The sequence below is a fragment of the Mustela nigripes genome, chromosome 4, assembly GCF_022355385.1.
Source record: "Mustela nigripes isolate SB6536 chromosome 4, MUSNIG.SB6536, whole genome shotgun sequence".
NCBI lineage: Eukaryota > Metazoa > Chordata > Mammalia > Carnivora > Mustelidae > Mustela > Mustela nigripes.
This window is the reverse complement of record NC_081560.1, coordinates 40,415,941-40,440,340: the sequence shown is the minus strand read 5'-3', so window position 1 is coordinate 40,440,340 and position 24,400 is coordinate 40,415,941. Positions and strand designations below refer to the sequence as shown.

Genomic DNA, 24,400 nt, shown 5'->3' with positions numbered 1-24,400 from the left:
ATGACCCTGCAATTGCACTCCTGGGTATTTACCCCAAAGATACAGATATCGTGAAAAGAAGGGCCATCTGTACCCCAATGTTTATAGCAGCAATGTCCACGGTCGCCAAATTGTGGAAAGAACCAAGATGCCCTTCAATGGACGAATGGATAAGGAAGATGTGGTCCATATACACTATGGAGTATTATGCCTCCATCAGAAAGGACGAATACCCAACTTTCGTAGCAACATGGACGGGACTGGAAGAGATTATGCTGAGTGAAATAAGTCAAGCAGAGAGAGTCAACTATCATATGGTTTCACTTATTTGTGGAGCATAACAAACAGCATGGAGGACATGGGGAGAAAGAGAGGAGAAGGGAGTTGGGGGAAATTGGAAGGGGAGGTGAAAAACAATCTGAGGGGGGACTCTGAAATTGGAAGGGGGGACTCTAAAAAACAATCTGAGCGTTTTGAAGGGGCGGGGGGTGGGATGTCGGGGTACCAGGTGGTGGGTATTATAGAGGGCATGGATTGCATGGAGCACTGGGTGTGGTACAAAAATAATGAATACTGTTATGCTGGAAATAAAAAATAAATAATAAAAAAAACAGATAAAAAGGCATTTACTGTGAAGTACATTAATTGCTTATTCTTGGAATCCATAAGTATAATTCCATTCAGATATTCCAACAAAGCCTAAAATTAAATGGTGTGAAAACCAATCTCACTGTCTTTTTAATCCTCCTTTCTCAAAAATCACCTTTTTCCACATTTGCCATAATCATTAGTGACTCATAGTCCCAGTCCCTAGTGTTCTGTTCCTGTGAACATATTTGGGATGTCTTCCCCTTTGGTACGCATTCAGGTGTATAAGCACAACACTGGCCCAGGGTCCAACTCATTCCTGGATCCCTAAGATAGCATCTTCTCCCACCTTCTTCTTTGTTCAAGATTCCCCTCTAATACAATTTTACCCTCTACTTCCACAGATATCCTTTTGATACCATTTCCTTTCTCAAAATATATAACCAGAACTCTCAATGTTTTCTGATACAAAGTACACCTTCTGCTAACGGGTTTTAAAGTTCTCTACATTCTTGGCAGTCATGTTCTCAAGGTGTCTGCTCAATGTTGGTAAAATAGTTTGTGGCCTTTGCTTTATTTCGGGCATATTTGAATTCCACATACATGTTCCATTTCCATTTGCCATTTCTATATATTTCTCTCCTATACAACTAATCCCTTACCTTCATCAAAATATTCTTTAAAAATAATCTTTCCTATTAGCTCACCTCTTTTGTGATATAAAAGAACCCATCATTTCAACAATCCTAAAGCAGGTTACAGACGGAGCATCTTGTTGAACACAGCTGGGTACTGCCAGGCATGCAAATTATTAGAGACCTAAGTGCAATTCTGGGGCCAATACTAGCCACAGAATTTTTTTTAAGACTTATTTATTTATTTATTTGTCAGAATGAGAAAGCACAACCAGGGGGGTGTGGTGGGGGGAGTGGCAGCCCGAAGGAGAAGCAGGCTCCCCACTGAGCAAGGAGCCCCATGAGGGACTCGATCCCAGAACCCTAGGATCATAACCTGAGTGGAAGACAGATGCTTAACTGACTGAGCTGCCCAGACACCCCGTTAGTGGCATTTTTAAACTAACTTCTATCTCGTCTTTACGTGTCAGTTGTTGTAGCCAGATGCTTAAATGACCCAATACTGTCATCTAATGAATACTAATAACCAAGGCATCCGCGCTGACAGAGTGAACAGAACGACTGTGGACGGGCTTCTTATTAGTGCACGTACAATTTTCCAAAAAATCAAATGTTATTTTCTATATCTATTTTGAAAACCATGAATGTTAGTATAGTTACAGAGCATTAATGATTTTTGGGTTAAATTTCAATTTCTCTTGTCTCCCTCCATGTCACCCCCCCCAAAAAAATGACTTTCTTTGTCTTTCTATTATTCCTGGCTCCATGACACACTTTTGGCTGATGCAGGTGACCCAGGCTAAGAGGAGCACAGCTGCATGAAAGTAAGTCTGTACCACAAGAAAGAAGAGGGAAGAAAAGCTAGCAATAATGATATATACTACCTCTGCATGTTTCCAGACATTTTAAAATGTTACCTAAATAAGCTAGAGGAGTATTTGCATGGCTTCTACGAAGCCCCAGGGGCATCACAGTGCATGAATCAAAGACACAAACTGTTAAAAGTACGTAAACACTTCTTAGAATAACTTAGAATGAAATCTTAAAATTCTTCCATGCTATCCAAAGTAGAAAGACTACCGAGAACATGCAGCTCCATTGCCATATTTTAAATTTATCCGGGCAGCGGCCCATAAATCTCACGAGTGTTGTTTTTGTTTTTAATTTTATTTATTTATTTGACAGTGAGAGATCACAAGTAGGCAGAGAAAGAGGGAAGCAGGATCCCTGCTGAGCAGAGAGACTGATGCGGGGCTCAATCCCAGGACCCCAAGATCACGACCTGAGCCGAAGGCAGAGGCTTAACTCACTGAGCCACCCAGGTGCCCCAATCTCTTAAGTTTTTAAGAGGTAAAAATTACTGGGTCTCTACATTGAACCGGCTGGTTATTTGTCCAAACACAGAGCACACTGTGGGGTAAACTAAGCCCTCCCACAGGACTAAGGTTGCAAAAGTATGTGTAGGAAATCCTCCTTCCAAGAAAAGGCCCTGGGGTTATACTTGGTTAGGGAAAACCAAATCGTAATACAGAAAGTTCCAGGCTTTTGGTGTTTGCTTTATTTTGTTTTGTTTTCTTTTTCTTTCTTTCTTTCTTTTTTTTTTTTTGTTCTTTCTTCTCCATACCTTCCTACCCTCTCCTGAAGCAGCAAGTCTTTAAAACGCAACATCAGATCCTAACATCAAGGGATTCCATGTTTCAAAATGTTTATGAAACAATGTCATTTATTGTAGACAAAGTTCATACACTAGAACCTAGATGTGACAGAAGAAAACAGACAGTAAGGAAGAAGACAGAGGCTGGCAGGGAAAAAATATTTCTCCAAAGTGGTATGAATTTAGCATTAATAGGAAGCCAAGTCTGGACCACAGAGATAAGCATCTCTTGTCAGTGCATTTCCTAGTTGAGTTTTGTCGAGATAAAGCTCCATTTAAAAGACAGTTGCATGCATACAATTCGTGGGTTGTCTAACTGCTGAATTTGAATCAGCTAATGAATAATAAAAAAGTTAAGCTTGCAAAAACTATCAATTACAAGGTCATTATCTGATGACTACTTTTCAGATTCACATAAGGGACTGAGATCTAAGTAGCAATGCAAAAGAAAGAGAATGACGAGAATGACCAAGAACGAGAACATGAGATTCACTAAATGTATTGCCTTTCAAGAAAATATTTAATTTTTTATTTAAACCACCAAGACTGCTAGTCTTTGCTTCCTTGGATTTTTTTTTTAATTTAATTTCAGTGAGTGAAAACCATTTTCTTAAGTAGTCAGATATTAAATTATTGTCATTCTTAATCCCTTCTCACATCATTTAACAAAAGACAGTTTTGTCATTTCTTTCCGCTCATGACTGAAATTTGACTTGAAATACATTTAAATACAATGTCACTATAGTCCTTCTCTTCTTGAAGTGTTAGGGTTTAAAAAAAACGCTCCCAAACCAAATTTCATTCACTCATTTCACAGAAATATATTAATGTCTTACTCTGTGCCAGGCCCCAAGGATAAAGTCATGCGGAAAGCTGTGGTTCCAGCCTCCTGGGACTCATGGTCTAGTGGGAGCCAGTAAAAAGAACAAAGAATCCACAGAATGTGGTAAGTGTTAGCACAGGGGCATACAAGATCCAAGGAGAATGGAGAGCAGAAGAAATCACTTAACTCCATACCAGTGAGGTCGGGGAGGGCTGAACAGAGGCGATGCTGGTTCAACAAGTCTGCAGGAGTTACTTTTTCCACCACTTGAAAGCACAGGTGCATGACATGGGGGGAGGAGCCCTTAACCATGGGATCGATGACGCTCCACTCCATATGCCATCACTTAACCTCCCTAAGCCACTGACTAAATCCTTGCCTCCTGGCCCAGAGTAGCAAGACAGCCTGTTCTGTTCTGGAAAGGACTTCCATGAGATCAAAAGATATTGTGGATGGAGGGGCGCGTGGGTGGCTCAGTCCATGAAGCCTCTGCCTTCAGCTCAGGTCATGATTCCAGCGTCCTGGGATCGAGTCCCACATCGGGCTCCCTGCTCAGCAGAGAGCCTGCTTCTCCCTCTTCCACTCCCCCCCTGCTGTGCTCTCTCGTCTCTTTCTATGTCAAATAAATAAATAAAATCTTTTAAAGAGAGAGCTACACTACAGATGAAAGCACAACATAACATTAAGGAATTCTCATTCAAGACAGCATTGTTTTCAGAGCAAAAGAGGCTCTAACAATAGACTAGCAAGGCAATTTGGATGTAGGAAAGAAAGGCCTGCCGTAAATCCAGAATGAGTTAAAATTTTTGTTAAGTATAAAAAAATCCACAAAGCCCAGTATCCTCAGATTTGAACTTACTTCTCTTGATCTTTTTGCCTACAAGTACAGACCTCCGCAATTTGTTATTTGCATTTATAACGCACGGCTTTCATTTCCTTGGCTTTCTCATCCAGAGTTGTTTCTTTTCTCTTCAGCAATTTGTACCACTGACTAATACAGGCAAAAAGAGGCCTACTTTTCTAGTGTTTCCCATTAATCATCTCCTTTGGCTTGATGCCCTTACAGAAGGAAAGAGAATGCAGAGGTCTATTAAGAAGGCCCTGGGTTCCCATCAGCTGTTGTCTGAAATGCACACACAAGACATGCAAGCATCTGATCTTTGGAGCTTCCATTCCCAACACCTCACTTAGCTGACTAGGGCTCTCCTGTACCGTTCAGTTCAAGGCAGTATGTCTTTCAAGAGCTGGATTAATTTCAAAAGAAATTAAAAAACGTAACTTCATGACAAGGGGACCCAGGAGATAACCACCTCAACCACATAATCAAGGTCAACGTCACCATTACTAATACCTGTTGACATCATGTACCCCACTACAATGTGCTGACAAGGACACAATTATCACTTCTCTGCTATTCTTGCCAAAATGCACCACCTTAATTTAACCATCGGATATCAAACAAATCCAAATTGAAGGACATTCTACAAAATAAGTGACTGGTACTCTTCAAACCTATCAAAGTCATAAAAGACCAGGAATAATGGAAGAACTGTCAGATTGGAAGACACTAAGGAGGCATGACAACTAAACCCAATGTGGGATCCTGGATCAGGTCCTTAACCAGACAAAGAACATTATGAGAAAAATTGGCAAAGCCAAAATAAAAATGGTAATGGTATCGCACCACTGTTCACTGTACCATCATTATGCAAAATGTTAACCTAGGGGAAGCTGGATAAAGAGCATATGGAAACATTCTGTATTATTTTGTACAACTTTTCTATAAGTCTACATGATTTCAACATAAAAGGTTTAAAAATTTCAAGTGGCTCTTCTGGATTTCGCTTTGACTTTCCAGCTTTTTCACAGATTCTCTGGAAGTCTTTATTTTAAAAACTCTTCCAAGAAATCTATCCTTATAAAATAAATTAATGAATTCCAAACACCTCTTTACTGCCAATACAACGATAGGAAGAAAAATGCCAATACTCTTATAAATCATTTCACAATTACAGAGAGAAGAAAAATAAGTTATTAAATAATAATGATCCATGATCCAACATCATATTTAGGAGTTATCAAGGTAGAACTACTTACTTGTTGTTCAAAGACTGTAAACAGAATTAAAAGTTTGCAAATGCGTCTTAACACAACGCAACTGCAGGGATGGTGGGAGCTGTTCCCACACCAAGTCCACTTTTCCAGCCCTTTATTAGCTCCCTCCTAAAGAAGGAGGCTCCAATTCCAGAGACTTTATTGCACTGTGATTACAAGTAAGTGAGCTCAACCTAAGAAGATGAAACTAAGCACACCCCCTTCTCTTACATCCCTGCTTTAAACTCATGGATGTAAGAGATCAATATACTCTGCCTCTTTCCTGCTCCCTGAATACCTCATTGAGGGCAGAAGGTTTAAGAAGAACAGAAGGAATTCTGCTTAGGTCTTGAAAACAACCAAGTCCTGGACAGGGAATCCACAGGGACTGCGTCTGAGGGTGTTAACAATATGACACCTTGATTTCCCTTGACTGTGGGTTCTCACATCCCAGCCCTTACGATCCTGGTGGGGGGACGATGTCATCTCCACATAGGAGTTAGGTGCCCAGACCCCCATATTCATTATACTCTCAACACCACACCTACCTTTAACACAAAGAAACCAAAGGACACAATGACACAATATTCTCCAAAGCACAGCAGCATGAAAGTAATTGAAGCCTTAGAAAAGCACAGTCTGCATTACCTTCTTAATAAATGCCACTGAAAACGTATCCCAGGACACTATTCCATGGTCCATCAGCTCAACAAAGGCCGTCAGGGTGAAGGACAGCATGTCTCCAAAGCTGGAAAACACAAAGAGGATTAATGGAGACGGGCCAAGAGCTGAGCCCAAGGACAGGCACAGAAGTGAGAAAGCTTTAGAAAAGTGAATACAACAGAATTGTGAAATATCACTGAGATAAACAGCTGCGCTATAGGAAACTTCATCAAAAATGTGAGTCAAGGGGCATCTGTGTGGCTTAGTGGGTTAAGACTCTGCCTTCGGCTCAGGTCATGATCTCAGGGTCCTGGGATTGAGCCCTGCATGGGGCTCTCTGCTCAGCAGAGAGTCTGCTTCCCTCTCCCTCTCTGCCTGCCTCTCTGCCTACTTGTGGTCTCTCTCTGTCAAATAAATAAATAAAATCTTTTTTTTAAAAAGTGATTTAAAGGGAAGGAGGCTGGTGGACTTTATAAAGAAAGCCAGGGCCTCAGTGGCACAGAACTGAACTCCTACTGACTCTCACTCTGATAAGCCATGTCTCACTGGGCTATTCCCTAATATGTCTGAGCCTCTGTCTTCCCAGTTGAAAAACTGAAGAGTGACACCTGTTTAACACAGGACTATTTGTACTGTACTTAATAACATGTGTAGCATGTAAGTATTCAGTGAAAGATCGCTTAAAGCTTCTCAGCCAAGAGAGGGCAATGTGCTTCTTTTATTATTCACGGGTAGCTAATAATCAGAAATAATTCTAGTCAGAGTATTAGCACTTTGCAGAGGATTTGAGCAGTCTATATATACACGTGCATGTGTGTGTGTTTGGAGGAGTGCTTACACACACACAAACACACAGATACAAATATATATGCAAGTAAACATATTCATTTCTATATTACACTGGCCAGCATTTTATCTTTATTTTAAATATTTTATTTATTTATCTAACAGAGAGTGAGATCACAAGTAGGGGAAGCAGCAGGCAGAGGGAGAGGGAGAAGCAGGCTCTCCACTGAGCAGGAAGCCTGATGCAGGGACTCAATTCCAGGACCCTAGGATCATGGCCTGACCCAAAAGCAGCCACCTAACTGACTGAGCTACCCAGGCATACTACATTTTATCTTTATAGACTATCTGTGAAAATAATCATTATTTGCTGGCCATAGACTTGCTGTGATTTGGAGGGCTGTCTGGAGGGTCTAATGTGTGGGTTAGAAATCAAAACAGAGATCAGACACACTCAGGCAAAAGCACTATCCTTTTAAAACAGCTCCACTCCTGTCCCTGATCAGACAATACCCTGGTTTCTAATGTTCTCAAAACAACACTTAACAGACACTCAGAATCTTTTATAGAAACTCACCTCTACTGTAACCCATCGTCATCAGTGTTAAGTCTCAAGGTGAGTACTCTCTCCAAGTACCCTGAATGAGACCCCCCAGGATGTCTGCAACGTACGCAACCTGCAACCTCGCAGATTCACGCGCTTGATTTAAAACAATAAATAAATGAAGCTGGTTGCTCAGATTTTGAATCTCTAAGACTCCGTCATGCCACAACTGCTATACTACAAAGGCTCATGGAATGTTTAGACTGTTTTGTGCTATTTAGACTATTTTGTGCTATTATCTATTTTGTGCTAACAGAACAGAAAACAGACTCCCATTTCTTTGAAAACAGCTTCGTCAGTCTCCTGAGAGGGGCTCATGACCTCGGGCATGACCTTGGGAATTCTGCCTCACTTCAGAGGCTGCGAGGCTGTCAGGAGAAGACCGTGATCCGAAGCTACCAGAGATCAGAGAGGAGGGGATGGAACGGATAGACACCATTACGTGGAGTCAGACAGCAGTCTCCTCTCCAGCGCTCGACGGGCAAATTACAGACTCAGCCTGTGCCTCAGTTTCCTTACTGACAGTGGTGGTGGTGATACTTGACTCAGAGATGTCTGGGGGAACAGAACAAGCCACGAGGCTTCAAGCCCTTCCCGCAGTGTGTAGCGTAGTAGCAACACGCGTTAGTTGTGATCCATTACACAAAAGTCATCTTGTAGGAAGGTAAACAAAGTCCAAGATCTTCAAATGTTTGCCTTCGTTGTGTCAAGGATTCTCTGTCCTTGGAGCCAGGGGGCTGTGAGTGGGGGAGGGTGTTGTGTGGGTGGGAGGGGAAAGCAAGGAAAGCCAAACCATTCAGCAAGAACTACTTTTTTTTAAAGGCTTCTCTGAGTCCCAGACGGGCAATACCAATCTCACAGGTGATCCCCAGGTGGCACGCCCCCCAAAATAAATTCCAAACCAAAAAGCCCAAACGTACTTGAAGCAGAATATATAACCAGTAGAAAGACGAAAAAGGGGTTAAAAAGAGTAGCAAGAGAGGTTAAAAAAAAAAAATCCAGAAATGACTCTACGATGAATCACAAGAAAATCCAGATGTCAGCTTGGGGGGAAAAATAAAACAAAAAAAGAAGGAAACTGCCTCAGGAAAATAAGAGAGTCAGGTATAAAAGCAATTAGTAAGACTTATTAATAAAGTGTGTTGGCATTAGTATTGCTGTGAAAACGTTATTACATGATAATGTACAGTACTCACAGTAAACAGTATTAGCTAATGCATTGCTTTATTATAACATTAGTCATCACCATTATCAGCGAATTTATTTTCTTTTTTGCTTAAAAAGGGGGAAAACAAGCATATGGTAACTAATCATTACTATTTGCTTACACCTGGCAAGCTCAAAGATCTCAACTCTACAAGACTCCCATGTAAATGACATTGGAGAATGGCACCCGCGGCCTCTGTACAGTGGAAACACGGCCTCGTCTCGTCACTCACAGCACCAGCACTGAGACAGTGACAAAGGAAAGCACACGCTACTGCAACCAAACCCTTCTTTACACCCCCTGGAGCTAGCTGAGGGTGAGAACAGAGAAGGTGTTCGTTTTCCTTAGCTGCTTTCGAAACAAAATATAAGTAATATTTATGCTCTCTAATTATCCGAAGGTAAAATGACCCTGGTCCCCACTGGAAGGACCCATAATCTGAGCGACCTTAGTAACCTCTAGGGATTGTCCTGCTTCCTCAAGTGCTCTGGAACTCTGCCCGCGGACTCCTCAGACAGGCTGCAAGGACTTGGGAAGAAAGATGGAGAGAAAGAGAAAAGGTATCACTTGGTTTCCAGATCTGCAAAGCTTTGCTTTTGGGCCCAGGATTTCAATCTCCAGGGTTGTGAAGGAGGTGGAGTGCTATTTCTGCAACTGTCGATAGGCCTTTCTGTGCTCTGCTGTCTTCCATAAGTGTGACTGATTGGTAAGTGGGAGAAGCTCCTTCCACATCACACACTAAGATGCCCAGAGTAGGGATAGCTCCCAAGGTCCATCTAATAACATTGTATATAAGTGTTGTATGATTTGTATTCATATTTTATAGAAATATTATGTAATAATATCTTATTTATACACATACTTAAAAATATACTGTATATGTTATCAGACCATACAATTCCATTTTATATTATTTATCATATAAAGATATTATTAAATATATGGGTTATATTATTTATTACATTATAAAATATACACATACATATATAATACTCTTACATATAGAGAGAGTGCATATATAACATATATATAATTCTCTGTGACTGGTTGCTCGATGGCATACTAGGTTTCCACAGGAGAGAATTTTTTTTTTTTTTTAATTCACACTCAAATCCTCAATTGAAAAGAGAAATGGCCATGCTAAAATTTTATTACATTCCAAATCAATCATCTAATTTCAAATGATGCAGCTATAAAAGCCCTTATTGAACCCCGACATAGATGTTGACTCTCACCCCTAGAGGAGAGACTGAGGCTCCAAAGGCAAAGGCAGGAGAAAGGCTCTCTTTTGAAGTCAATGCCACGTGCACAAGATCAAGGCTAAAAGGGTTATGAGTAAAACCCAACCACATGGCACATGCAGGAGCACTTTTATTTGTTTGCTTTATTTGTTTTTTTATAAAGTGCTAAGCTAAAGATTTTGCAGTACCGACTGCCACAAATTAAGCCGACTGCAAACTTACATTCTGGTGAGAGACATGTCACAGCCAACACACCATGTGTGTTGGAACGATTCAAATAAATGTTTCTCATCAACTCAGTAGAGACCATCTTCATTCCAACTAAATACAGCCAATCTTGAAGCATTTCAAATTTAAGCAGCTAAATTTATAAAAGAATAGTGCCTCCAAATGTTTTGACTGGGTGCCATTCCAGGCAGAGGTGGAGAGAAGCTGGAAGTAAAGGCCACTTTTAAAGTCATCAGTAAGTCACACTCACTATATCCTTAACTCCCAAAGTTAATAAATAGAGTTCTGATTTTGAATTTTTTGAATTATAGTTCTCCCTTTGAATTTTTCCAAATGCTTTCTCTTGTATGTGGTAAAAATTATATACATAAAAGGTAAAAAATTGCTAAATCACCCTTGCCTTCATTTTCATAGCCTGACTCGTATGCAAACGTTCTTTTGGCTCCTTTTTTAAAAATCTAACTGAAAATCAGTTCTGGACTCTATTCTGTTCCTTTGATCTGTCTACTCCGTTGTGGCAAACTGTAGTGTATTAGTAACTTTATAGGAAGTCTTAAAGTCAGTTAATGAAATCCTCCAACTTGGTTCATCTTTGTTGCTTTTTCCAAGGCTGTTTTGCCTATTCTAGGTCCTACACATTTCAAGTTTTAGGATTGGTTTGCAATTTCCTTTTAGAAAATGATATTGTGCTGGGGGCACCTGCATGGCTCAGTCAGTTAAGTGTCCAACTCTTGGTTTTGGCTCAGGTCATGATCTCAGGGTTGTGGGATCGAGTCCAGGGTCCGGCTCCATGCTCAACAGAGCATCTGCTGGGGATTCTCTCTCTCCTTCTGCCCTTCTCCTCCCCACCCACCCCCCAGCTCACACTCAATCTAAATAAATAAATAAATTCCTTAAATTTCAAAAGTTTATTTTTTTGAATTATAATATTTCCAGATAACAGTTTCCTACTTACCCCACTTAGGATCACTGAGCTTCTTAGCTCTATAAATTTATGTTTTCCAACAAATTTTGGAAACTGTCATTATTTCCTCAAATATTTTTCTGCTTCACTCTCTTCTCTCTTTCTGAGACCCCCATTAAATGTGGTTTAAATCAATTGTTACAATCTCACAGATCAATTACTCTCTATTCATTTTATCTATTCTTTGGACTGAACAATTTGTACTGACACGTCTTCGAAGTTACTATCTCTTCTGCCATCTTCAACTCCCATACAATGAATTTGTCATTTTAAGTATTACACTTTCCAGTTTTATAATCTCCAATTGGTTATTTTTTTATGGTTTCCATTTCTCTGCCAAGACTTCTCATCTGTGCACACATCACAGAAATACTTTCTTCTTTTAATATAGTTACAAACGTTGCTTTAGAATCTTCATTTGCTAATTCCAACACCTGGGTCATCTCAGGCTCAGATTGTGGTACTTGCTTTATTTTGTTTTTTTTAATATTTTATTTATTTATTTGACAGACAGAGATCACAAGTAGGCAGAGAGGCAGTCAGAGAGAGAGAGGGGAAAGCAGTCTCCCTGCTGAGCAGAGAGCCCAATGCGGGGCTCGATCCCAGGACCCTGGGATCATGAGCTGAGCCAAAGGCAGAGGTTTTAACCTACTAAGCCACCCAGGTGCCCCTATTTTGTTTTTCTTAAGAATGAGTCATCTTTTCTTCTTCTTCACATATCTAGTTTTTTTTTTTTTATTATTATTATATTCTGAACATTGGGAATAAAAGACCACCAAGTCTCAAAATTTTAATTTTATTCTTCTGAAGAATGTTTTGTTAGAGCAGGAACAAACCTAGCTAGAATCAAACTCCCAAATTCTGTAGTGAGTGGCAGTTTAAAACTCTTCTCAATTCTTTTCATTTCCAGTTGCTGTTTTTACCAGGCCCCCCAGGTTTATCACACACATCTACACTCACACACATGTACATTCACACTGCTGACTTGGGCCAATTTTACAGGTGGATGTATGTAGACACAGGGTCTCATATCCTCTGAACTTCCCTCCTTTCATGGATTTCGCCTCATGAGGTAGCTGTTCCATCAGCCCCAAACTATACCTTCTTAGTGTCCTACCAAGCAAGACTCAGGCTTTCAGCCACTTCATGCATTATAACTGCAGGAGCGGGGATCTTCAGGGAAAAGCTACAAACACATAAATCTCATCTGAGACTCATTTGTTCTTCCAAGGGCTGACCTCCTTCTTTCTGTCTACTTTGGGTTGCTATCCAGTTCCTTCAAGCAGTTATTTTTAGGTGTTTTTGTTTACACTACTTTGTCCAGATTCTGTAATTGCTATCCGTAATAGTCTAATTAAGATATTCTGCCATTACCAGAATGAAGGCCCTCAACACTGATTTATTCTATGCTTGATAAATGAAAATCGTGGTTCACAGGTAGTCATACTTCCAGCATCCCTACATACCAAAAGATTAAAATTATTGGCAGATAAATTTTTAAAAATTACTCTGGCTTCAGAGCCCCCAAATTCCTCAACACTAGTAAGTTGTATGAGGTTGCTAGAGAAAATCTCAGTTTGAGTCCCATCTCCACCCCGATTTTAACTTCTGCGTCAGTGAAATAATTCTCATTATACTGATCTTGTGCGGTGGATAGAAGTGTGGATTAAAAGTAATGAGTGTAAACATTGAGACAGTGCCCAGAACAAACGCTCATAAAAGAGGGCTTCTATTGCCATTACCATTAAGTGTGCCTACTATATTAAATACATATATCAAAAGAATATTTAAAAATTTTTACCCTAAAAACTCAGTAGTGCTTTCCACTTTATTAGGATTTAGTAACTAAGGAGTATATACTTTCTTTTCTATGTGGAAGGGTAGGGGAAGGTGAATGACTTAGACCAGTTTTATGTACTTGAAGGTGATTGGAATTTTCTCTGAGGACTGAAAAAATAAGACACACATTTTCAGATGTTGCTCAGTTTTGCTTCTCAAATTGAAACTATCTGCTTAACAACTTGGCAAAATGGAAATTTGTTCTGCCCACTGGAGAGAGTTTGTTAGACCCTGTTTGGACTCACCTTGTTCAGTGGACAAGAAAGGCACCGAGGAGGAAAAGCGCTAAGAAAGAAGTTCTGAGATCTCCAGACACAATTATCATGCAATTCACTTGATAGGGGACTGAACACTTTCTGAGACTCCGAGTAAATAATTTTCATACCATACTTCAATCCTGAACTTTTTTTTTTAATGTGGATCTTTTTCATACTGAGCCACTGAAGAAAATCAAAGACTCTTAACTTTGAACATCAGATAGGCACAAAAAAGGAAGTTTTTGTTTAAAGTAATACATAAAATTATGCCTAGCCTTGCTCCCAGAAAAGGATAGCAATTCTGTTTTAATCATTGTGTGGCGACAAACATAAAAAATCCTCTGACGATCAACCAAAAGAAAAGGGGGGGGGATAAGATTTTGAAGAACCTGTTAGTAAGAATATCAAACAAGCAAAAAAAAAAAAAATCACTTACTCAAAATATCTAGATACATAGTTATAAGGTCAGTCAGAGGACAGGATTTAATTATGCAGAGAAGAAGTGTTACATCGTCTATATTAATTGATCATAAATTCTTACCAAGGCTTCATGATCTTCTGCAATTTCTGGTATCGTCTGCAAAATTTGAAAAAAAAAACATATGAGGAGCATGTTTGAAAGCAATAATTTTTACACAGAGAACATATCTTGAAGAAAGGTCAGGATTACATATAGGGGAGATGTAACTGCCATGATGTAAATGACTTTATTCATTTCAAAACATTATTCGAAGTAATAAACTGGTGTTCCCCCAATGATAAGAAACAATCGAAGATAGGAATTAAACTACTGTAACCAACCCGCTGCATTAATTTAAGAGTAAAGACAACCAGAACACTCCATTTAGATCAGAGTGAGTATGTGTTCAGAGGGGAGAAAATCCCTAGATATAAGACCAGGCATATTTTCAATGGGGAAAAAAAAAAAAAAAAGTGGAGCCAAAAAGTACTAGACCAATTCTTAAGTATAAGCTCAACACTGAATAAATAATTGATTATCTTTCTTTGGGAAAATGCCCACTAATTCCACTTGACTTTTCTTGAGAAAAGACTGCCTCTTTGCAGGGAAGGTATCACAAGATACGGCACTAATCTTGGACAACAGATGGAGCTCTGTGATAGTACCCTGCAAAAAATGCAAGAAAGGACCACTATGCTTCTTAAAAACTGAGGTCAAGAAGATGAGGAAACAAGTGATGTTCATCCTATCAAATCACTTCCCATCCCTCCAGTCTGCCATATTTCTCTGGTCTTAAGTATGTTTTTCCCTCTGTTTTGAATACCCTTCCCATCTAACCAGCTTGTCCAACTAGCTAAGTTCTATTCCAAACTCCCCAGCTTCCAGGCTCCTCTGGGAACCCTTCCTGACCTCTGATTCTCCTTCCTTGACCAGACTGAGGGCGGCACTCATACCCCCACGTGCTAAGAGAAACATCAGCTGTAGTATGACTTAGGCAGGACATCTCACTCTTCTTCCAGCTCCCTAAAGGCAGAGGCCTTCACCGTGACTGAGTACTATGTCAGGTCTGTGCAGAGTAGATAATAAGCAGCTGATGAATGATTTGGCTCTTCAGATGAAGTGAAGTTTCATTTTCATCCACATAAAATGTAACCACTTCAGAAACCTAACTGACCACAGGAGATCAGATCTTGTGTTTGGTAAATCAGGGGCAGGGGAGAAGGTATAAAAAATGCATATAGTCATCTTCTTCCTCCTCCCATCCCCTACCTTGACCTGTCTTTGAAAAAAAAACAAAAAACTTAACAGCTTCCTTCCTTCCCCCACTCAAAAAGCCGCTGGGCAGGGTAGAAGTAGTAGGTGACCAGCCCACCACAGGGAGGCACACTTGAGCAGAGGATGGGCCACCTCCCAAGGGCTGAGCACTACCGTCCACTAAAAGGAACTGGGTTCCTTGTAGAAATGACTCCTGCCAGGACTGAAGTAAGGAAAGTTCTAGATAAGCCTGGAACAGCTCCCTGAGCCAGAAAGGAACGAAGTGCCCAGAGAATAATGGGAGACAGGTCAGAAGGGCACAGAACACTGCTTGAAGCTTCCATAGTTAAATCTGGGACAGACTGTGCACCAAAATAAATAATAACAGTGGCAGATCACAGCTTACTGAATTAAACAGGACCAAATGAGTCCACTGTTTCAAAGAGTGGCGTGCTGATACTGTTGCAGAGCCAAATCTCTGCGGGAAAACATTCAAATCTGATTTGTACTCTTTTCTATCCTCCCTCCCAAAACCATTCCAAAATTATTTATTAATTACAAGGTGAGGTAAACGTGTTACAGGAGAGACTCCAGGAAAGTGCTCTCTTAAGCAGTCGAAGTGAACACCAGTGATAAGACATCGAGTCCATCCACAGGCTGTAATGGAGAAACCACAAGCATTGGTGATATTCCAGCCAAAGATGTACAATATGGGTTTACAACAACAAACCAACACAGGATAAACCTGCAGATAAAGACACCTGTGTTCCAACGGGAAGCTGTGCGTTCTCTTCCCAGGTCTCAGACGCCAGCCCAGTTGTCTCTAAGTGTAGGCAGCTGGTGACTATGTACATGTAGTCCCGTCTCGCAGTGATTTTATGGACTTCCTCCTTGTAGGTGAAAATGCAGTTTGCCTCTACTTACAATTGATTTCAACATCCCTTTGCTTCACATGAATTGGTGCCCTTTTGACTTCTACTTTGAAACCATTGAAACATCTGCCCTGTTCCCTCACCTCACGGGAGTAAAACTGTTTGAACACGTGTCCAGTTTTATATCTGTGTGAGAGCCAGGCTTTTATTGTTTCCTAAAAATCACCTGTAATGAATTCCCTTTTAACAAACCCAAACTGGAGGATATTCTAAAAGCGGCTGACCTATCATCTTAAATCTTGCCAAAATCAGGAGAGAAAAGGAAACCCTTAAGGAATCATTTCGTACAGAACGCAATCAGGAAAAGACGGAACACCTGGTGCAAAGGTGCAATCTGGACACAACAGAGACAAGTGTGAGACTCGATCTTGCCACTCTTCCAGTAGGTAGGGAACTGTTCAGTTAATTAAACAAGGAGGCCATTAACTGGGGTGGCCCTGAGGCTGGAGGCCTATGTAAGTAAGCAAACCAAAATCTAAGCCTGTAAATGCTATAAGGTTGAAAAACAAAACAAAAAAACAAAAAACAAAAAACGCTACCTATGGGTAACCAATCACAAACACCCAGCCAGACTCTAAGTTGCAGCCAGTCAAATAATTGCTTTGTTTTGCTTCCTCCTCTTCTGTATAAAAAAGTCTTTCCCCTGGGGGCACCTGGGTGGCTCAGTCGTTAAGCATCTGCCTTTGGCTCAGGTCCTAATCCCAGGGTGCTGGGATAGAGCCCTGCATCAGGTTCCCTGCTCAGCAGGCAGCCTGCTTCTCCCTCTCCCACTCCCCCTGCTTGTGTTCTCTGTCTGTCTGTCTCTCAATATACTCATTTTTAAAAGAAATATGGCCAGGAACAAATGAGTCTAGAAAGGCTGATATTTCAGGGTAGCCAGAAGCCTCTACCTGAGCCAAGGTACAGCATTCTGTTCCCTGGCAGAAGACAATCTCCTTTCTAAACAGGCTGTGAGACCTTCTCTCATTTCCATTTTTGCTTCCAGGGTGATGCTTGAGCAAGCTCACCCTGAATGTCCCTGTTAATCACTATCTTGAGAACATACCGATCCCACCTCCCTCTATCTTCCCATCAAGCAGAATGTGTAGAAGAATGTGTTGTCCAGCCTTCAGGGTCAGGGGCTCCTGGAAATGCCCAGCCCAGAGCGTCTCCTTTGCACTGAAGGGTGTCCAGATGGCAGGCCTTGATCTCCTTGGAACGCTGGCCATGCAAGAAGGGAGAGGCCGAAGATAGCTGGCCAGGCTAAGCTGCTGTGCTGTCAAAGCTGGCTGCACGGAGATCCCAGCAGCGGACGCTTTCTTCACTGCTTCGGTCCTCCTTGTTTACAAGTTTCCCCAATCAGCCTGTCTTGACTACTGTCTCTCGGTCTCTTCTGTGGCCTCACTGGACTATCATGCACCCTCGATGTGGAGTCTGCTGGGGTATGGCTGCACAGATAGACAAAGACCCAGGGACAAAGCAAAGAGCGCCGGGAAGGGGGAAGATCCAGTGTAAGGAATTTTCTGCTGCACAACCGCTGACAAAGCCCAAGAGGATTGATCTCTTCCGGGTTCATGATGCAAATTTCTGGCCGGGCCCCAGACAGGCTGTTCCAGTTGGAACTCCCTGCACTCTGCGGAGTGCGGAATCCAAAAAATTGGGCAGATGATCTGGGGAGACCCAGCGGTCTTCACAGCTGGGGCCCCAAGACCACACGGAGCAGCTTCTTTCTGTCCAGAGAGCTGCTGGCTCCTCCCTGTGGCCTTGGTCCAAGGTGAAGTGCAGGACACGCACCGTGTGACCTGTACTTAGCTGCTCAACAGCGAGTCGCTCCTCAGCTTGGCCTGGCTCGGGCCTTCCAGAACAGCCAAGGTTTACGAGAGACACCAAATTCTTAGAATTAAGAGCATGAAGTTAGAGCTGAGAATCCATGCCCGCAGAGGTTAACAAAGGTACTTTCAAAAAAACAAACAAAGTCATCTTTTGTGTGAAGATGAAGTTCAAAAAAGGTCACACATAGTCCAAAACTGTCATATCCATCTTTGTATTTTCCCCCACACACCTTCTCCGGTGTGCCTCACCCCACGTCAGAAACACTCAGCACTCAAGTAATACACACTTAACTAAATGAATAAAATCCACAAATCCATTGTCAACTGTGGGCGCTAGGCAACATCAATGCCAAGACATCATTCAGGTGCTTAATTCAAGTCATACACCAATTTTCACATCTCCTAAGGAATGGCTGTAGCTCTGATTCGCGCCTGGAAAAAACGAGTCGCATAATGAAAGTTTCACATGAAACTGTGTGTTCATGAATGCTGACAACAATTTTTATAAACACAAACACACAGAGCTATACATATGCACCATCAAAGGTCCTCAACTATGTACATATGTAGGACAGAATGGGGAGGGGACTAATAATTTATACAATTAACATTGTTCTTTAAGACAATAACTTGAGAGCTTTTGACATCTCTCTCAAACTCTGGAACTCTCTCCACTATTTCTAATACTGCCAAATTTTGGAGAAATGACTTCAACCAAAAAAAAAAAAAAAAAAAAAGCACTTGTAAATTCCCCAGATTAGTGAGAACCCCTCACTATCTCACTGCTATTTTTCTTAGGAAAGCTAGAATCCCTGAGGGACCACCAGCCCAGTACTGGCCAGGGTGTTAGAAATGGATAGATTCCCCCACAAGTAATAAAGTATAAATAAGGATATTTCAACGAGCTGCAGGGCTGTTCTTATTTGTAAAACAGCTTTAAAATGTGTATATCCTAGGGCGCCTGAGTGGCTCAGTTGGTTAAGTGACTGCCTTCAGTTCAGGTCATGATCCCGGAGTCTCAGGATTGAGTCCTGCATGGGTATCCCTGCACAGCAGGGAGTCTGCTTCTCCCTCTGATCCTCCCCCCCCGCTCACTGTGCTCTCTCTCCCCCTCTCTCTCTCAAATAATCTTTTTTTAAAAAAGTGTTAATGTGTAAATACTTTTTAAAAACCCTCTGAATCAGGAATCATATTCCAACAAAATAACTTAAATATTCACAAAGATTTTTCTAGAAGAAAAACTGATTAGAGAATGTGAAAAAGACACCAAGATAATGGAAATGTCCAACAACAGTGGAATGGTTAACCATACTGTGTACATCCTTCAAATTGTCACACTGTACCTCAACTGTACCTCAACAAAGTTCTAAAAATGCAATAATATACAAACAACACAAGTGATGATGGAAATAATATTAGTTACATGGAAATATTATTAGGTATAAAAAGGTATACAAGAGTGTGACGATTGTAATTCTTCTTTTGCAAAGCCTGTGCATGTGTGCATATACCTAAAAGAAATTCAAAAAAGGGAGCACCTAGATGGCTCAGTCATTTTAGCATCTGCCTTCGGGTGAGGTCATGATCTCGGGGTCCTGGAATTGAGCCCAGCATTGGGCTCTCCACTCAGTTGGCAGCAAGTCTGCTTCTCCTTCTCCCTTTGTGATCTCTCGCTTTCTCTCTCAAATAAATAAATAAAATCTTAAATATATTTATATACATAAAAGAAATGCAAAAAGGATATATACCACAATATTAAAAATGTCTCTGGGAAGGCAGATTACAAATGATTCTTATTTCCTCCTCTGTTTACTTATATTTATTTCTTTTTTTAAAAAAGATTTTATTTATTTATTTGACAGACACAGATCACAAGTAGGCAGAGAAGCAGGCAGAGAGAGAGGTGGGGGGGGAAGCAGGCTCCCCGCTGAGCAGAAAGTCCAATGCGGGGCTTGATCCCAGGACCCTGGGATCATGACCTGAGTCAAAGACAGAGGCTTTAACACTGAGCCACCCAGGCACCGTTACTTACATTTATTAAATAATATAATTTTTTTAATTAAAGATAGAAAGCTAATTCAAAAGAGTGTCTCGAGTTTTTTTGTAAATACATGAATTTAACTTTTTCTCTCTCTCCACTTCTCTGCCCAGGGTGGTGCTACAGCTTACTCATAGTCCAACAGCGTAATTTTCCTGTCACATAGCCAAGTGGGAAGGAAACTGTAAGAATCCTGCCCTTTCATTCTTGGAAATGTTCCCCCTGTTCTTCTGTTTAGCACTGGAAGGACAGAAGATAAACTATCCTCTTGACCATGTGTGTAGAGGCACAGACAAAGAACACGATGTTTTATTGAAAGCCCAAGAAAGGCAGTGTTAGTCACTACACTGGGCTCAGGGTGGCAGGTATGATTCTTTTCTTTCAATTAAAATAAAATATTTCATTTTATTTTTCATGTACTGAGCTGTAACTGGCATACAATATCATGTTAGTTTGAGGTATACAAGAGCAAATCCACATCTGAAGACATTGTGAAAGGATCACCACAGTGTCTACTTACCGTCTGTCACCATACAAAGTCAATACAATGTTACTGCCTACATTCTTACATCACGGGGACTTGTTTATTTTATACTTGAATGTTGATGCTTCTTGATCTCCTCCACCCATCCTGCCTACCCTCCAAGCTCTTTCCTCTCTAGCAACCACCAACCTGTTCCCTGTAATGGTAAGTCTGGGCTTAGTTTGGTTTTGTTTTTCAGATTCCATGTGTAAGTGAAATCATGTCGTGTTTGCCCTTCTTTGACTGACTTGTATTACTTAGTTTAATACCCTCTAGGTCCATCCAGGTCGTCACAAATGGCTGAGTACTACTCCATCAGACCTATATGTCACATCTTTATCCATTCATCCATCAGTGATCAGTGGACATCTCAGTTGTTTCCGTATGTTGGCTATTGTCAGTAATGCTGCAATAGGCCCGGGGATGTGTGTACCTTATCAAATTAATGTTTTCATTGTCTTCAGATAGATACCTAATTGTCCAACTGCTGGGTCACATGGCAGTTTTAATTGTAATGTTTTGAGGAACATCCACACTGTTTTCCAGAGGGGCTGCACCAATTTACGGTCCCACCAACCGTGTACAAGGGTTCACTTTTCTCTGCATGCTCTCCAACCCCTGTTATTTCTTGTTTCAACAGCAGTGACTCTGACAGGCGTAAGCTAAATTCTCACTTGGGTTTGCTTGCCCCTGATGACGAGTGCTGTGGAGCCTCTTTCAACTATCTGTTGGCCATCTGTATGTATTCTCTGGACGAATGTCTATTCAGATCCTCTGCCCATTTTTTTTAATAGATTTTATTTTTTTAAAGATTTTATTTATTTATTTGACAGAGATCACAAGTAGGCAGAGAGGCAGACAGAGAGAGGAAGAGAGGAGGAAGCAGGCTCCCTGCTGATTGATTAGAGAGCCCAGTGTGGGGCTTGATCCCAGGACCCTGAGACCATAACCTAAGCCAAAGGCAGAGTCTTAATCCACTAAGCCACCTAGGAACTCCCCTCTGCCCATTTTTTAACCGGGCTGGTTTTTGTTATTGAGTTATATGAGCTCTTTAGAGGTTCTGGATATTAACCCCTTGAGAAGTGTCTAAGTACCTGCTTTAAAAAAAAAAAAAAAAAAAGAAAGAAAAACACTGTCCACTCCTTGACTTTCCTTGCCTGACACCCCTGCCTCTCTCGGGCTGAGCCAACACGTTTCCCCACAGCTTCACTTGCTTCCACACATATGTTTCAAGCTTAGACTAGGAAGGGAATTTCTAAATTCCACAAGGATGGAAAAATTCAGTTCAGGTTTTAGACACTATGCCCTGCCAATGTGACACTCCCGTTGCTCCTCTGTTGCTCATTTTGCCCCATGGCCCCTTCTGGGACCAACTGGAGAGAGAGACCTTTAAAAACTCAGCCTTGAGTAATGACAAGCAGGTGAGTAATCTTTGAATCTCATTATGGCTCCTCAGTCAGGGGGAAAATTCCAGCTACATTTCTTCAGTGTTTCCTAAAAATTTCCACAGGTCCTACTTAGGCAACCTCTGCCTTCCCCTGCTGGAAATATGCCCAGGAGTCACAGTGAAATATATTCCAAATTGCAGGATCTATTTAATTTGTACAGTTTCTGTTCCCAAAGTTGCCTATTAATTAATTAAAGTCTTGCTGAAGCTTAATTGAGAAGCCAGGCTTCCTTATAAGAATAAAATGTCTTTCTCTCATCTTTTTAATCTGAGCCAAAGAGCTGAATAATGGCCGGGCATCAAATAAGCAGCTTCTTAAAATGAGCTGTGGGATCCAGCAGAACGAGACAGAAGGCCGTGTGGCTCCAGCACCTCCTTCCTCCAGTCCCGAAAGGAGCCTCACTTCGAACTGACACAAGTCGGTAAGGAGGACACCAAACACACGTCAGAGAGACACCATTCCTCTCAGAAACAGAGGGCGACGGGAACGCATGAGAGATAAATGCAAACCAGAACTCGCCCAAGATCTGGCCTCAGGTCGTTTGTCTGTCTGAAACCCAGCTGCATGGAACAAATTAACACGGCTTGCAGATCACAAATTATTAAAATACTAATAACTATAATAACGCTTTTCAAAAAAAAAAAAAAAGGAATTCAATGACAACGGTTCTCATAAAGCACGTGCGGTGTCAACATCCTCTCCGGTTATCTGTGTGCAACACGGAGACAGAATTCAGACATGCCTCCCCAGTCCGCAGTCCGAGGTGGAATGGCTCTGTGGGGGCCCCTCTACAAGTCGAGATGAATTACAGGGCAAGGCAATGACACTGATACTAAGCAATAATGTTGACAAGATAAATACAGAGCATTAGTGTTCACTCTTTTTCTTCTCAAGCAGAAAGGACAGTGTCCCTGTGAGGGGTGTTAGAGCCTAAACTGTGTTCCCTTAGAATTCATATCTTGAGCCCCTGTCTCCCAGTCCCTCAGAATGGGACCGCATTAGAGACAGAGCCTTTAAAGAGGGGATGAAGTTAAAATAAGGCCGTGAGGGTATGTCCTAATCCAATCTGATTGGTTTCTTTATAAGAAAAAGAAATGTGGACCTTCAGAGAGGTTCACTCAGGAATGAGTGAGAGAGAGGAAAGGCCACGTGAGGGCAGAGCCAGAAGGCGGCCATCAGCAAACTGAGGAGACCACAGGAGAAACCAATGCTGCCAACACCTTGATCTTGGACTTCCAGCCCCCACAACTATGAGACAATACATCTCTGTTGTGTAAGCTACAGCCTGTGGTATTTTGTTATGGCTGCCTAGCAAACCAATATAATGGGAATTTAAAAAAACAACAACAACAGAAAAAACCCTGGAGCTCCTAATGTGCATTTTTCCTCGTTGCCAAAATATATAAATGCCAGCCTTGGCAATCTCAGAGCTCGGCCCCAGCCTTCTATTCAGGGTATAAATCACATGGACCTCTGCTTTCAGTATACTTCACACTACAATTGCAATTATGATTGCAATTCTGCTAAATTTAGAAGCATTAGCACTATCATTCTGAATGCTCAAGAGCTTAAGTCCCTGAATGCTTAGGTATCTGTGATAAAAACACCTGGTGTTAGCAGGTTCCACTACCACTGGCTCTAGCACCCTGCCTGCGATACATCAGTGACTGCGACTCAGATTATAAATGTGAGGGCATTTTTACATACTCATTTAACACACTGTAAATGTGACTGAGGCTGCACCCCCCCTCAGGGCTCACTGTCCCACTCCAATCAGTGATTCTGCAGGAACTTCCATATGTGGCACCCACATGAAGTCGTCTACAGTGACCGGTGAAGGTGATTATAATCACAGCTCCCACTCCCCAGCTCACTCTTACCAAAGAATGAGGGATCCGGCCCATTCTGCACCACACCTCAGCCTGGGGCATCCAATACAGATGAAATGTTTTCTCCTTTTCCTTAGTCAAGTCCCTTAGATCCAAAAACTTACTTCAATTCCCCTGAGCCTGTTCAAACTCCAGCTCCAATTTATAGCAGGCACCATGAGATTCCTGTAAACCCCAGAATCTGAGTTTCCCTGCTCTGCTCCAAGTTGATGTTCGCCAAAAATTTAATGAGCTGAGTTTCAGCCCTCATTAAAAAAAAAATAAACAGGGGCACCTGGGTGGCTCAGTGGGTTGAGCCTCTGCCTTTGGCTCAGGTCATGATCTCAGGGTCCTGGGATCGAGCCCCACATTTGGCTCTCTGCTCAGCCAGAGCCCTCTACATGCCTCTCTGCCTACTTGTGATCTCTCTCTCTGTCAAATAAATAAATAAAATCTTTTTTAAAAAATTTAAAAAATAAACAAAACCTGTCTACAATCAACCCT

The 24,400-nt window shown here is 41.4% G+C and overlaps 1 protein-coding gene across 7 annotated transcripts in view; it reads right to left on the bottom strand.

Annotated features, from left to right (window-relative positions):
* ELMO1 (engulfment and cell motility 1) overlaps positions 1–24,400 on the bottom strand; it is a 521,901-nt gene that overhangs the window by 332,519 nt on the left and 164,982 nt on the right. For all 7 annotated transcript variants that reach the window (XM_059396569.1, XM_059396564.1, XM_059396568.1 and 4 more), the window contains 2 exons: positions 14,104–14,139; positions 6,422–6,521 (listed from right to left, as the gene is read on the bottom strand). In XM_059396569.1, coding sequence (XP_059252552.1) covers positions 6,422–6,521; positions 14,104–14,139 — 136 coding nt within the window. The remainder of the gene's footprint in view (positions 1–6,421; positions 6,522–14,103; positions 14,140–24,400) is intronic.